Genomic DNA, 15,681 nt, shown 5'->3' on the forward strand with positions numbered 1-15,681 from the left:
ATGATTCATAATTACAATAAACACAATTATAATGCAATAGAAGAGATTTGGGACGGCTTTTGTTGCATGAGGTTACCACACAGCCAGGACTAATATTTCCAGCAGGTGAAGAAAGCATTTTTTTTTCATCTCAGAGGAATAAACAGCTTTAAATCAACAAAAATCCCTGTGAATTTTGCATATTTCATTTTTGAGGTTTACATTTTTTCTTATCTTCAGTAACCCTCTTTTGTGCGAATTTAAACCAAGATTTTTTTAGCTGTTTTAGCTATATTTGGTTTTGAATGTTTAGTTTTTGACATCTTAATTTTTACAGTTTTTAAATGAAAAATATATATTTTTTGGATATGTGCCATAAATATCCCACAATAGGTGAAATCTGTGAAGTAGAATTACAGATGTTTTAACCCGTTAAAACCCTTCACTACACACTTTATACATTTTAAACCCTGAAAATTCCAACATTTGTAGAAAAATTTGTCCATATTAAGGAATGAGATCAAAGATCTGATTGTGATCTAAGATTTGTCTAAATTCGGTAAACTGAACACATTCTGAAAGCAACAGAAGACATGGCTTGGAGGAGATTGATTGAAAAAGTCAACTTGTTTTCCAGAAATCCTTCCTCTACCTGCTGTTGAAAACCTGGATCAGGTGTGGTCACTGAGTCGGGATCTAGAATCACCTGAACCATCCAATCCGCAGGACAAAGTTTCTCTTGAAAAAAGCACAGGTGGTAAATCTCAAGGAGCTGGTTGGGCGTAGACAAACCGAAGTCTGATGGGTGATTTCCTGTGACGCTGCTTTTTGAAAGTGGTTTCACACTAAGCTGTTCGGTAATCTGTTTGATTCTGACAGGTGTTAAAGCTTACCTGATCCTTTCTCCAGAAAACAATAGTCTCAGTTTTTCTTTGGTGCTAGATTCAGGCAGTTGAGAAATGTGTTAAGAATTCCTGCCAAATCAAAATTGAGTCAAAAATGTAAAAAAGAAAAAAACACCCTGAGGTTATAAACTGTTGACCTCTTGCTATCTAGTTGTTTAAGATTAAAAAAAAGTGCATGTTTAACTAATTTTTTGTTCATCTCTTGACACCTGAATGAAATAAAATAAAAATCACATATATTGCTTTCAAGTAGATGCTACAGTAAATTAAGCTAATTTTGGAGCTGGGGCAGTTTAAAGCATCCATTGGCCTGAACGGGTTAAAGTTTTTCTCCCCCACACCAGTAAATTATGCTTTAATATTTTAAATGTCCTAAAACTCATCTGCTTCTTCCTCTTTCTCTTTCACTCCATTAAAATAACTATTTAAAAAACAAAACTTTTATTTTGGAAGGCACAACAGAGATTTCAAGCTAAATCCTTTTTAAAATAAATTACACAAAAAATGACATTCAGACACACAGTATACACAAAAATTCTGAATCCAGAGTTTTCTATTTTCCTAAAGCCTTTGAAAGCAAACCCAGGACAGCAGAATCAGTCCACAGACAGCAAATACATAAACTCTTATTTTGATAATCTTTTTCTCCTTAATGTAACTCCTGTTTTTAATGCAACACTATGTTTGCATCAAACTGGCCATAACATTCATCCATTGGGACACATAAACTGTAGAATTTTTGTGTCTTTAGAAAATGTACTTTAAAGGTTGGTCAGGTCTGCCACCTAGTGGTCAGATTGATCCTCATACAGTCTGGTAACGCCAGAGCTCAAATTTCTCCTGAATGATTATGTCACATCTCTTATAACATTTGTGCAAACAAACATGTCAGAAGTCCTTGCAGAGTGAAGAAGACTCCCTGCTGGTATTATTCTAACCCCAAAGGAGGCGAGCCCACGTTTTCAGAAGGAGACGTGAGGAACCCGGTCAGAACCTCGTAGGTGAAGAACACCACCATGTTGACAGGAAAGGCGCGCAGACAGTTGATGCCTAAGCTTCTGAAGAAGACTCCAGCTCCCTCGGTTCTCAGGGTCTCGGTGATGCAGTGGACAAAGCCTTTGTAGCGCTGCGTCCCATGCATGCCGTCAATCTGCAGGCGAGCTTTGACCACATCCATCGGCGTTGCCACAGTCCAACCCGCCATTCCTGCTATCCCACCGGCCAGCATCACACCTGTCCAGTCTGGAAGCGAGAACATGGCAAAAATAAGACGTGGACATTGATCATCACCACCTGCTGCATATGCTTTAGTCGTATACACCCATAAGGACACTGAGCCGTACAGGTGCGGTAGGTTTTTGGGTTGACCCGGCCCGTGGAGGATCGCAGAGAGGAGTGGCTGGACCTTAAGAGGAGTGCAGGTCTGTCTTGGGCACTCCCCACTCCCTAACTACTAAAAAACTATAATGTGCGGGACTATGCAATCTTCATATTTTGTGTGGCCCACCCGTGTCCCCCGTACAGGTTTGCCCACGTATCTACCTGTAAGGGCAGCTGTGACTAAGGCAGAAGACTTGGAGGTCTGAATCCTCTGAAATGTCTGCTTCAGGTTTGCAGCTGATGATGGAGCGTCTTTACTGAAAAGGAGGATGCTGGTTCTCCACTCACGTGGTTTTTTCTTGCTGCTGCCTGACAGCCAGTCGTAGAGGGTGGTGTAAGTCAAAAAGTAGGTGGCGTAGGAAGGACCGTCTCTCAGCGTGAGTGGCAGGGCTCCTCTGTAGAGCCCCCTGAGGCCGTCCTCTCTGATGATGTGCAGAAGACAGTGCACTGGACCCAGGTACTTTGGACCAGGCTTTTGGAGTCCTCGCTGCCTGGACTCTGTTTGACACTGCAGGCGCACTTTGACGATGTCCCCAGGTGACATGACTGACACCTGAGAGGGAGGAAGAAAGATTATGTGCACACCTTTCTATGATGGGGCCATTGACCGTGAGAGAAATGAACTGAGTGGGTGTGACGTCATCCATTGAAGATGATTTACTTCTGGCTCCAACGAAATTAGGTACATTCAGTTTCTATTTTTTCACAACACGGAAATCGCCATGTTGGAGCCAGACGACGCCAGTAAGCAGTAAATGGTCCAAAATTTGTATTAACTATTCTTTTAATGACAACCACTGTCATCAATCAGGAGGAAGCTTGTTGGAAGTCCACACCCCTACCAGTTGAAGGAGACTCTGTCAATCAAAAGTTTTAAATATCTGATGTGGAGGCTAGTGGTCACCACCTACGTTTATTGAAGAATCCAATTGGTCAGTTTAAAACTTGAGTAACTTGCACTACAGAAAATCATTTTAAAAACGAGGATTATCAAGAAGAAGTAACTGTATCAGATCAAGAATGGTTATTCTGATGGAGTATTTGCTGTTTAGTTCTCTTTAGAAGTCTATGGGATTTTGGCTTCTTGGAGCCAGCAGGTACTTCCTGTTTGGAATGCCAGTGGATGTGGTTGCTCAGTCCAGTTATCATATACAGTCAACAGTTGGGGGTTTGAGGGGAACAGCACATACTCTTACCTGAGCCACGCCCCCTGCCAGTCCAGACAGGAAGACCTCCCTTTTTGTGTTTGTGCCCCTGTTGCCCCCGCGGGCCTGTCTCAGGCACTGCAGGCAGTTCCTGTATGTGCCGAAGACCACCGAGGAGGTCATGGAGACTGTAGTCATGGGGAGAAGCATCCCCTTGAAGAAGCCATGGACCTGAAATTAAACAAAAGGCAAAATTAATAATAATAAGGCACCAAAAAAACAAGTAAAATTAAAAAAAAAAAAAAAATAGCTTAAATTTAAAGAAATTGCACATGATGTTAAGTTTAACAAAAGTACATGCAATCCTTTACTAAGTAAAGACAAAAAAAACAAAGCCTTTAATGTCCAACTTTTAGAAATAGTGACATCATTTCTGTTCCGAAAATATGAGGAAGTGATCGTGTTAGTGTTTGATTACTATGTACAGAAAAGTTTTGTTGTAAATATTTTACTAAATTTGAACTATTCACGTTTTTATTATAGTTTATTAGCATCACAATTTACATCAAAATTTCACAATTTTACAGAATTTGTTGGAAAAACTTACAAGGAAAACTTTAAGACTCAGAAAGGGTTTTATTTTCCTGTAACATTTTGTGATTAAAAAATCTGTCACAGACACTAAAGGAATAAATAAAAAATAAAAAAGTGATCATGTTAGCACCTAAAGCAATCAATAAAGTTAGCATTTTAGAGATTTTAACCCTAGTTTTAACCACCAATATACATTTTTTTAGAACATTCTTCCTCTTTATTTTTTCCACGTAGATGTATTAGCTGTTTAGCTAGCATGTAACCTCTACTGACCTTATAGCAGCGCCTTCTGGGAAAGTTTTCTTCTTAAATTGAGTTAAATGTGTTGACAGACATGAAGGAAATTCCCTTTGAGCTTTAGACACTTATTTTTTAAGACCTCATTTGGTTCAAATACATTTAGGCATTTTTAGCTTTACTTTAAGGATTTGCAACTACAGATACATTTGGTGTGAAGAGGCTGGTCTGAACCAAACACTGTTCTAGATGAACTGATCATGTGATGTTGTCTGCTTTACATTGGTTACCTGTCAAATTTCTACTTTTAGTTTATAGAGCCTTGCATGGTCAAGCTCCCACGTACCTATCTGACCTTTTAACCCCATACTCTTCGGGCCTCTTTTAAGCACTCCAAAAACCCGTTTTAAGACCAGAGGAGATCTGTCATTTCAAGCCGTTGCTCCTCGTCTTTGGAACTCCCTCCCATTGTCGTTGCGTCAGATTGACTCCGTGTGAGTGTTTTAAATCTCAGGTCAAGACGTTTTTATTTAGAAGAGCTTTTAGTTGATTTAGTCCTAGTTTTGCCATGTTTTACTGTGTTTTGTTTTACTATTATTATTATTGTATTTTATTGCGTTTTTTCGTGTGTTGATTTGATTTTATGCTCTTTGTAAAGCACTTTGTGACTCGCTCTGGGAAAAGTGCTATAGAAATAAAGATATTCTATTCTATTCTATTCTATTCTATTCTATTCTATTCTATTCTATTCTATTCTATTCTATCCATTCATCTGGTGAAATCAGCCCCTGGTTTGTATTGAGCTGGTTTGCATTCGTCTTTATGAGCTCTAAAGTTGCCAAATATCTTTTCTTCTTATTGTGTTCCAAACAGGAAGTCCCTGCTGGTCCCAAAAAACAAAAATCCCATAGACTTCTATTGAGAAATAAACAGCGAACACTCAGTTATATTTGTCAGAATTAAACGCGTTCAGTCGCAGCATATATTGTAAGTAGAGCTGAAAAACTAAAAACTTGGGTAGTAACACGTGAACGTTGAACCCAGAAGCCCAAAACGAGTATTTTGTGCGTTTACATAGGCTTTTTATTGAAAGCGGTCCGAGCCCGGTGTGGACGTAGCATTCTGTGCTTAGTGCTAAGGGTCGCTTTATGCAAAATACGAGTATAAATCTGTACAACAGCTTGTTAAATCCACTTTTTGAGCCCATTTCTGCGTTTTTGTGTAAAAAATAGGCCATGATGATTTTATTTTCTGTTAAAATCTATTCAGAAATGCCAATTGGAAAATCATCCGAGCAACGTAACTACAAAAAAAAAAAATTTGTAACGTACATATTGTTCTTTTTTTGCTGTTATGTTGTTTATGTTGTCGCTGCAAAGAATTGTGGGATTAAACCATCTTCTTTAGCATTTCAAAAGGTAGTTGTGGGTTTATTTCTGTTAAAAAAGATAAAATAGAAAGAATTTTTAGTCTCTTTCTATTTCCATAAGAATCTTTCATTTAAATAAAAAAAGGATATTGGTAGAGAACTGATTGTTGTGCATGTTGTAAATCCACAGCATACTCCCTGGAACAGTTTGTTCTTGTCCTTCAAACAAAGTTTTGACTCCACGCTATAGTGCTCCCCAAACTGATTCCCCAAAATAACTTGGTGCAGCACAGTAGGTCTATAGATCTCCATACCCCTTCCTTTGACAGTGTCTCCACTATACAGTGATAGAATCCCGTGAACTGCTTCTGGGTTTGGATCCGGACCTGAGGGGAGGAAAGGCATCATGTTAGGGAATATACTTCAGTGCTGGCCTGTGCAGACAGAACAGATCTGAACCTTTACAGTGTCCAGAGGGTAGCCCACGGCAACGCCACATGCTCCTGCAGGAGAGAACAGAGAAGAGCATCAGCCAGGACAGCAAAACAGACTGAAAAATATAATCATTTAAAGGCAAGACTGGAGGTTTTTATTTAACTGAGTTTCTAAATTGAAAGAAAGTTTTACACTAAAATAATCTGAATAAACTACATAGAAAATGATTCAATTTAAATCTTTTTATTGTATAATTCTATGAGTCAAATCCGTGCTGGTGTATGGCTGTGAGTACCGCGAGTGCTTATCTGACCTCTTCTGTCATAAGCAGCTGGCAGTTTTGCGACAGAACCAGACCAGTTTTCGGCTGAAGGAAAGAATGCCAGGAGTCTTTTACCTGCTACCGACCCAGACAAGAAATCCGCAATGTGCATGCTGTCCGCCGGCCAGATTCCACGCGAGGTGCGCCGTGTAGTGAACACACGGCGTTGGCGTTTGATAACCTTCAATGCATCGCTGTTACGTGACAGTGTAGTGAAGCGTCACAGAAAACCGACCGCGTCAACGGTGGCTCCGGATAAACCCGAACTTCGAAGTTGGCCGAACGACAGCCGAAGAAGAAGCCGAGTGCTGCACGCGACTGTTTTATATACTTCTCTAAATAAAAAAATAAAGAGTTCATAAACTTTGAATAACAATCTTTACATCAATTGTCCAAAGTCATTCTTAGCCTTTTTTTTAATCAACTTGCATCTTGACGTCACGTTCTTTTAAATGCGGTCGACCAATAAGCGACGTTTACTTTGTGCTTCCTTAAAAGAAATGTAAAATGCTGTGCTTCCTGGGCTGCATTTTTTTAAAGAAAATTGGATAACATTATTAATCGCACAATAAAGAAATTTACATGATTAGCAGCCCAAAAAAAAGAAAAAATGCTTAAAACACAAAAAAATGTTTAAACGTTTTTTTAGAGTTGGCTAATGTCTATATTAAGATACACTCTGATGAAAATGGTGTTTTGGACCTTTTTTCATGGAGAACATGTATAAAGAAAATTAAGCTTAAAATTGTATTTTGAATATTTCTTTATACAAATCATTGTGAATCAGTAGCAGATGAAAAAAATGCCGTCTGAAAAAACCTGTACCCCTGTGACGCAGGAGCTACAGTCGGCCGGTCACAAGCTCCCTGCTCCGCTCCATTCCGATGCACTCACTGTCAGACCAATAGATCCGCGTGCGTCTTTGTATTCCTGGTCTGAGCTGGAATCTGGATCAAAACTCTACGGCTGGATAGCTCCATCATTGCTCACCATTTTTGTTGCACCAGTAATGTTAGATTGGGGTATGAGAGGCTGTAAGGTAGCAGGAGAGAATGTAAACAGAGAGCTCTCAGCATCGGGGAGAGGAAAGTGTGTGTGTGTGTGGGGGGGGGGGGGGGGGGGGTCATCAAAAGATGATCAGAGTATGTCTTTAACGCACTCTGAGCCCTTTACAGCCATAGTGATCATCAAGCTTCCAACACTTCTTTTTGTCTCTCAGCTTCAGTAAAACTCCACGAATAGACGTTTTAATTTAATGTTCGAAGTAGGTAAGTAGCTACTACGAATAACTATAACCTTGGGGGTAGTTCAGGTGGTTTTAAAATCACAAATTTAAACAAATTTCCCAAAAATATTGTCATAAATTTAATTTAATATTCTTATTTTTTGTTATTATGTCATGCCTTGTGTGCAGGTTATCTTCTGTTGAGTTTCTGTTGTGTTTGCCCTCCAGTCACATCAGGTTTCCATGGTAATCATCCATAATTGTTTCAGTTTTAGTTAGTTAGTGAGTTATGACTTATTGTAGTTAAATGAATGGTTTTCCTTAGTTGGTACCAGATCGTCTTGTCTTTAGCTCTTTGGAACATTGTAATATCAGTTTTTCACAGAATTTTTAGTTTTTGATTACCAGTGGTTTTTGTTCTTGTTTATTTATTAAATGGCATCTATTCCATCAAGATAGTTTAATGCATTTGGCTCCTCTAAAAATTACCATTTGTTGGAACGGTTCTCTATTCAAAAACTCAAAAAAAATATAGTTTTATAAACATGTATTTATTATGCCAAAATAATGAAAGTCTTGGAACCTAAACAATGAAATCATATTTTTTTAATCATTTTGATACATGGTAGTCTTTTATTTTTATTTTTACTTAAAAAAATGCTGCTATGTTTTTTTAACAAATGCTTTGTTTTCTTTTCTTTAAAAAGCTATCTTTTACTGATGACTACTTCTTTTGAAAAAGACTACAAACCAATGGTGTTTGGGTTTTTTTACGTTTTAAATTTTGTAGGGAAAAAATAATGACCTGAAAATTTGTAATAATAATTCAAAATAATTTTTTATTCAATTAAAAAAAACATTGGGAGTAACAGGCAATAACCCGGAACAATATCAAAGTGAATAAATTATAATAAGTTCACAAGAATAACTGCACAATAACTTCTTTTTTTCTAACCATAGTTCACCTTTCTGACATATCTTTGTAAGAGGTTAAGGGTTATTGACTTTCTACTAAAATGTGATTAAAATCAGTTTAAACTTCAAATCAAATTATCAGAATTTTGTAACCAAATCTTGCTTTACAATCATCAATACTCACAACTTCAGTCCAAAAACTTCAACAATGTGAAACAGTCTCAAACTGATGGGTAAATATTTCTGCAGATCATTTTTGCTCTTTTTTGCATTTTGATTTTCATGCCTGCAGCTTGGTCTTTTTTCCAGTATTTAATTTTTAGAGATTATAGTTGTTTTATAGTTTGTGACCATATGTTTTCTGACTTTGAACAAGTACATTGAAAAAATGTAATATAATATAATATAATATAATATAATATAATATAATATAATATAATATAATATAATATAATATAATATAATATAATATAACATAATATAATAGACGTTTCTTTGTTTACGTCTTTCTGCCACTAGGTGGCGGTACTGCTTCTGAAACACGCTTCCAAAATTAGTTAACCGAGGAAGAAGAAACGTCCAAAACACAGGGGTGTCTGCCTCGACTGTCATCCCATCGGCGGTTCTGGCAGCCTTGAAGGTTAGCGGAAGAGCGCACCGACAAACGGAGGATAAACAACACACTCTACTCTGTTAATGACAGGGGGGAAATCACAGCGTTTTAGTCCGACACAACTGAGGTGGTCGGGTTGAAGTAAGAGTCGTAGTGCTACGGCGGGAAACGAAAACTCGGGTCTGCCGGTTGTGTTATACTCGACTCGCCCGCTAGAGGCGCTCGACCGCGAGGATGGACTTCTTGGCTGGATGCTTTGGAGGTAGGTAGGTTTCATCCACTGACGGCAAAAGAGAACTTCAATGGTTTCATCCACTCTTTCCTTTCATTCACTAACCTTAAGAAATTCCTGTTAGTGATACAAAAAATAAAACTCAGACTCAGCCGCCTGAGAGAGACGGTGAGAAACAGCAACAGTATATTATGAAATATTATTACTTTCAGCATTATGGAGAGGAAAGTTGTCGGATGTCTGTGTTTAAACTATTACCATTTGTATTAAATTTGATTCAGGTTGACTATGCAGTAAATTGTGCCAAAATAAATAGTATCCAGTGTTTTATTGCTTAGATGTCTCCTTGTCTATGATAAAGTGAATAAACTCATGTAAACAATAATTTATTTACATAAAAAATGACAATTTCACCTTTACAGGTCTAATAGCAGAGTAGTTATCTATTAGTACTTTTTTTTAAAGTGTACTAAATTTCTCTATTGTTTAAAGGACAAAAAAAGCAGAGCGTGTTTTTTCTACTGTCCTTTTCTGACTTTGAGCCCCTCCCCCTCTAAAACCCAGTTTCCCTGTCGTTCACTCATTTATTGTTGCAGGTAAGTTTGCCAGTGAGGAGTTTGTATCATCATCAAATGTGATGTTTTTCACCACTAAGAAGCGCAGGGTTGGTTACGACATTTTATGAAGTAAATGTTTGGGGCATTGACTGTAAGAGAACTGGACTGAGCGATGCCTTCCCTCGTGTTTCAAACAGGAAGTACCTGCTGGCTCCAAGAAGCCAAAATCCCGTAGACTTCTATAGAGAAATAAACAGCTGTTACTCATTCTATTTGTCAGAATAACCATTCTTGCTCTGATACATTTTATTAACACGTTCCCGATAATCTAAATATTTTTGACGATATTATTTCTCTATTGAAGTTATTCAAGTTAAAAACTGGCCATTAGATGCTTCAATAACAGCATGTGGTGCCCGCTGGCCCCCCCACCTTAAACATTTGAGATGTTTGATTGACAGATTCTCCTCAGCTAGATGTAGTGACTGATCTTTATTAATAAAACATAAAATTGGTTTTACTTTGATTGACATTTTGGTGTCTAGTAATCCTTATTGCCTTACCAATGACTGGATTTAAACCAGAAGTTTGTGGGAATTTCACTATTTGCTTTGTTTTTTTTTTGAGGATTTAAAGCTAGTTATTGTTTATTTTATTTTATTTTTAACTTAAAGTGTTGTTTTCAGCAAAATAAAGTTTCATAACTTGACCTAACTAGTCTTTGATGAAACCCACTCCTTCAAAACTGAATACTTGACTGAATACCTGTCAATCAAAAGACCCCACCCCTTTGAGAAAACGCTTAGGATGTCAAATATGAAAAAAAGAAAAGAAAAAAAACTTAAAGCTTCTCCTAAAATGTAACTCAAATTAAAAAAAAATTAAACAACTGCAAAAAAATGTTTTATAAACTGAGTGTCTTCTCTTAGTGTGAATGGAAACTCCTGTTTGAAGCAAGTTTGAAAATGAAACTGAAGCTGTCGGTTCGTGGGGGTCCTGGTTGCAGGAGGGGGCGTGATCTTCTGGTTGCCCGCAGGTGATGAACAGGTCTATCTCATTTTTAGAATAATTGTCAAAATAAAACTTTTGGATTTTCGTGACAGTGGAGGTTTTTTGTCAACTGTGCCCAGACTCTTAAAATGTTCATATTATGTCACCTGGTTGTGTTCAGCTTGAGCCAGGAAGGTATGTATTGAATTTTAACAATATTCCGATTAAAAAAATATCTGCACAACAAGGAAAAGCTTAATTTGCAAGCTCGCCACGCTGACACGGTTCAAAATCTACAACTTCTCAAACCAACATCTTTTCCTCGGTAGAGGATGCTGAAGGAGTTAGGAGGAGATGGGTTTGTAACAGCTGGTACTAGAGACGCTTTTTTTTGTTGAAAATCCAAGATGGTGGCCTCTTCCCAAGGTCAAAGATCAACAAAACATTGCCTGTTGCTATAGGCTTAACATGGTGGTGTGTGGGTGAAATCTTGTGAAGCTCAAACAAAACGTTTCTTTTCCCAAATTGTGTGAAAATCTGAAGATGGACAAATTTCACACTTTACAACTAAATGGCTGCCAACCCGTATGTCATGTGACCATCCCAAAAAGAAGAATTCCAAAAGGTCCCTAAAGTCCAGGACTGCAGAGGGACATGACAGAAAAGAAGGGGGCTCACATAGGACACGTTTGCATAACAGCAATCGAGGACGTGCTCTTAAAGTTTGATGGCGTCGGCGTGGAGTTGGCTTTGGATGTGGCAGAGACAATTAATATCAGACCCTGATTCCTCTGGTCATCAGGTGCTGCTGGCGTTTTAGTCGGACACCCGTTCGACACAGTGAAGGTGAGCAGGAACTTCTTACCTGTTTATTTCTTCACCTTGACTGTCATTGTGCTGCTAACCTTCTTACCAACCCATGAAGCTGCTGGCTGAGTCCTCCGGCTGAAAAGTGTGTTTGCTTGGCTCCAGGTGAGACTGCAGGTCCAGCCTGTTGATAAGCCGCTGTACCGGGGGACCTACCACTGCTTCCAGAGCATCATCAGACAGGAGTCGGTATGCAGCTTTTTTTCCCTAATTAACCAAAAACGATTGTTTTCTAATCATTTTCTAATTATTTTAACATTTCTAATCCAAGTCATTTAGATTTATTACATTTCAATATTTATCGACATTTGTACGTTGATAAAGCTTTACCTCTTGCCCATATTTAACGTTTTTATGTCTTCTCTAGCTTTTAGGTCTCATTTTCTTCACAGGACATTACTGACTTATAAAAAATCCTATTGTAAGTTAACTTCAGCATAAACACGTCACACTGACTGTCATGTGAATAAAAAACTCTTTAATAGTAGTTTTATTTTGGTAAAAAATGTTGTTTAATTAGCCTTCTCTCCGCCATGTTTGTTATTTTTAGTCACACTCAGAAATGTAGCAGCCAGACGACAGGAAAACTTCCACAAAGATGAAAGGATTGTGGTCTCCTAGCAACACAGTCAAGTTTAGCAGGGTTTTAGCAAAGCTGACCTTCTTTTTCTCACGCTGTGAATTAATAAAGGCTAGTTTTTTTTCATGTAGAGCATTGACTGTATCGGGGAACTTGACTGAGTGAGTTTGATGTCACTCATAGAAAACGACTCACTTCCTGTTCCAACCACATGAAGTCAATTCAGTCGTCATTTTACCACGATATGTCCATTGCCATGTTGGACCAGAGGTTCTCCGTGTTGGTCTGAGGCTACGTTGCTATGGCAACCACTCTCAATTTAGGAGTGATCATAGTAGAAGGCCACGTCCCTTTCAATAGAAGTGGGCTGGAGAGAATCTGTTAAACTCTTCGAATGTTCGATGCGAGGCTACCTACTCTTATTGAGGCACCTGATTGGTCAGTTTGTAGCTTGAATAACTTGCACCACAGCAAAAAACATCATGAAAAGATATTAGGGTTATCAGAAACAAGTTAAAAAGATCACCAGGAATGGTTGTTCTGACAAATAGAATACTGTTAACTTCTTTTTTTATTGCTTCTCATCTGCTTCTCAATAGACTTTTTGGCTTTTTGGAGCCAGCAGGTACTTTCTGTTTGGAACGCCATGGGTAGGGATCACTCAGTCCAGTCCTCACATACAGTCAATGCCGCAGACAGGTGGAGGTAGGGCCTAGGCGGGGACACGTGTGGTTTTGTTAGTGACGCCATGTTTCACTGCAGGTTCTGGGTTTGTATAAGGGCATCGGATCTCCTATGATGGGGCTCACCGTCATCAACGCCATAGTGTTTGGCGTGCACGGGAACACCATGCGCTTCCTCGAAGAGGACACGCCCACAAACCAGTTCTTTGCCGGGGCAGCAGCGGGGGCCATCCAGTGCGTGGTGTGCTGCCCTGTGGAACTAGCCAAAACCCGCATGCAGATGCAGGGCATAGGGGAGAAGAAGGCCTCCAGGAAGACCTACAGGAGCTCGCTGGACTGTCTGGTGCACATCTACAGACAGGAGGGTGTGCGGGGGGTCAACAGGGGCATGGTCACCACACTGATCCGGGAGACCCCCGGCTTCGGGGCGTATTTCTGGTCGTACGACGTGCTGACTCGCAGCTTGGGCTGTGAGCCCGATAGCCGCTTCATCATCCCCAAACTGCTTTTCGCCGGCGGTATGGCCGGCATCGCCTCCTGGATCGTCACCTACCCCGCAGACGTCATCAAATCACGGCTGCAGATGGACGGGGCAGGCGGGGTCCAGCGCTACAGCAGCATCATGGACTGCGTACGACAAAGCATCGGGAAAGAGGGCTACATGGTGTTTACGCGGGGGCTCACCTCCACCCTGCTGAGGGCTTTTCCAGTCAACGCCACCACCTTCGCCACCGTCACACTCTTCCTCATGTACGTGCGGGGGGCAGAGGAGGCGCCTCAGAACCAGCAGTCCGGACTGTGAAGGCACAGGAAGAACCCAGAACCAGCACTCCAAAATGTAACGGCAGCTGAAACCTTTTGCACTTTAGACCTGCATGACCCGTCTGTGTTCTGCTGACCAGTCCAGCTGGGAAGCAGCAAACGTCTCATTCCTTACTTTGTCTTTAAGTAACAATTAAAGTTATAAGTTTCCAAGTATTAAATGTTTTTGAAGGCGTGGAACCTTAAGGCTATAGTTAACCCTTTATTGTGTATCGACGCTGGAAAGTATTCTCTTCCATACCCTTTCGACTGTATACCCTAAAGAAGAAAAGTGTGCAATATGTCTCCATAAAATGACCAATCTAAGTAACATACCTGTTCTTTATAATTCCATTTTGGTGTGAAGAAGATGAAGTGATGTGTTAGCAGAGGAAAAATGCCAAATCTCCAATCAAAACATGTAGCTCTTCATCACTGAGGAGTGAGCGAGCTCCGCCCACACAGAACTTCAGCTTCTCCACCTTTGCTGTATTGCATTTTAGGAATAAGAAGATTGTTGTGGTTCTGATTTTCCAACCAGACTAACGGTTATTTTACTGTTTTTTGTGTTTGGGGATATCTGGTTAAAAGTTGTAAAGTATAACATTTAAGGTTATTTAAGTGTTTTTAGACTTCAATAAGGTCAAAGATTGAAGATATTTATGAAATGGAACGGTCCATTGTTGTGTATTGATGCACTGTTTCTAAATGATTTTCCACTTAACTTTAATTTAAAAATCTTCTTTAGTTCATACCTAAAGGAACTGATGTTATTTACAAGTGTCATTGTCTGAAGTCCAACCAGCTACTTTGAATGTAAGCGGTTCTGAAAGCCCAAAGACCTGTTTAGTTCTGCTGGATCTCTGTCTCAACACTGGCTGGTATCCCCAGTTAAGAAGCAGAGTTCATTATGAAAGATGCAATTTGTACAGGAGTGAACAGAACATATAATTTCTATATTTAAAGACCATATTTTTCATTGAACTGTAATTGTTAAAAAGCTATTCCATTAAAGTCTATATATCTGAAAATCTTTCTCTATTAATCTGTTGAAAATAAACAAAAAATTGAATTCTTGAGCAGATTGTGATTTTAAAAAAAGGACTATTGATTGTTTTTATAATGCATTTGCATATAAATATTTGGATGAAAGAATGTCGGGAAATATCCCACATTCACGTGTTTGCATTCACATTGCACCCGTAAGACTGGACCCACAATGAAAGTGGACCAAATCATCAGGTCTGTGGGGTTTTTAGAAAAACAGATCTGTCTGCAGTTTTAGAGGATTATATATAAACTATGCAGTTTTGGAAAAGTTATCACACAAGGATTTTAGAAACCAATGCCAACATTTTCAAGGTCTTTTTGGCAGCCGTCTTGGTTCCCAAATGTGGCACATTTTGACATTCCTATTTCTCACTGAGAATACACTCACTTGATTTAATTCAATTGAAATTCTGATTTAAGTGAGTGAATACACTTTGATTTATAATTAGAATTTCCTGGTCAGTGGTGGAAAATCCAAATCTCAAATGAGTTAAAATCACACGAAATACTTGTAAAGCTGAAAGTTCTGTCTAGATGTTAAGTACTAGTATGTTCAGAAGAAACCGGTGGATTCTTCTTTTTTTTGGTATTGCCAAAGTCCGCTGGTGCTTCAAACGACATTCTGAAAGCGCGCATGAGATTTCTGAGTCCTGTCAACTGACTGAAGAGCAGAAGTCCACTTTGGAAAGATTTGTTTGTACTGCCTAAAAATCAAAGAAGATGGAAATTCCAATGTCATTCCCAAACTCTTCTGGCACATCATGATAACGTCTTCCTGAGGAACTTTTTGATTGAAAAAACC

At 39.1% G+C, this 15,681-nt stretch overlaps 2 protein-coding genes across 4 annotated transcripts; one reads left to right on the forward strand and one right to left on the reverse strand.

The window, feature by feature from the left end:
- Positions 1-1,308: 1,308 nt before the first annotated feature.
- Positions 1,309-6,813, reverse strand: slc25a47 (solute carrier family 25 member 47). Its single transcript, XM_004083774.4, has 6 exons — positions 6,442-6,813; positions 6,069-6,112; positions 5,924-5,995; positions 3,461-3,640; positions 2,553-2,817; positions 1,309-2,126 (listed from the first exon to the last, which is right to left on the reverse strand). Exons 1-6 carry the CDS (start codon positions 6,476-6,478, stop codon positions 1,813-1,815), a joined length of 912 nt encoding a protein of 303 aa, XP_004083822.1. The 5' UTR covers positions 6,479-6,813; the 3' UTR covers positions 1,309-1,812.
- A 2,264-nt stretch (positions 6,814-9,077) lies between these two features.
- On the forward strand, positions 9,078-14,908 carry LOC101155318 (mitochondrial basic amino acids transporter). 3 transcript variants are annotated; one of them, XM_004083876.4, is made up of 4 exons: positions 9,078-9,381; positions 11,701-11,744; positions 11,871-11,954; positions 13,108-14,908. In XM_004083876.4, the coding sequence occupies exons 1-4, from the start codon at positions 9,354-9,356 to the stop codon at positions 13,828-13,830; spliced, it is 879 nt and encodes a 292-aa protein (XP_004083924.1). In that variant the 5' UTR covers positions 9,078-9,353; the 3' UTR covers positions 13,831-14,908. The 3 variants fall into 3 exon arrangements, with proteins under 3 accessions (XP_004083924.1, XP_023808899.1, XP_023808900.1); XM_023953131.1 differs by having other exon boundaries at positions 9,276-9,385; XM_023953132.1 differs by lacking the exon at positions 9,078-9,381 and adding an exon at positions 10,908-10,944.
- The last annotated feature ends 773 nt before the right edge of the window (positions 14,909-15,681 follow it).

The sequence above is a fragment of the Oryzias latipes genome, chromosome 24, assembly GCF_002234675.1.
Source record: "Oryzias latipes chromosome 24, ASM223467v1".
Taxonomy (NCBI): domain Eukaryota; kingdom Metazoa; phylum Chordata; class Actinopteri; order Beloniformes; family Adrianichthyidae; genus Oryzias; species Oryzias latipes.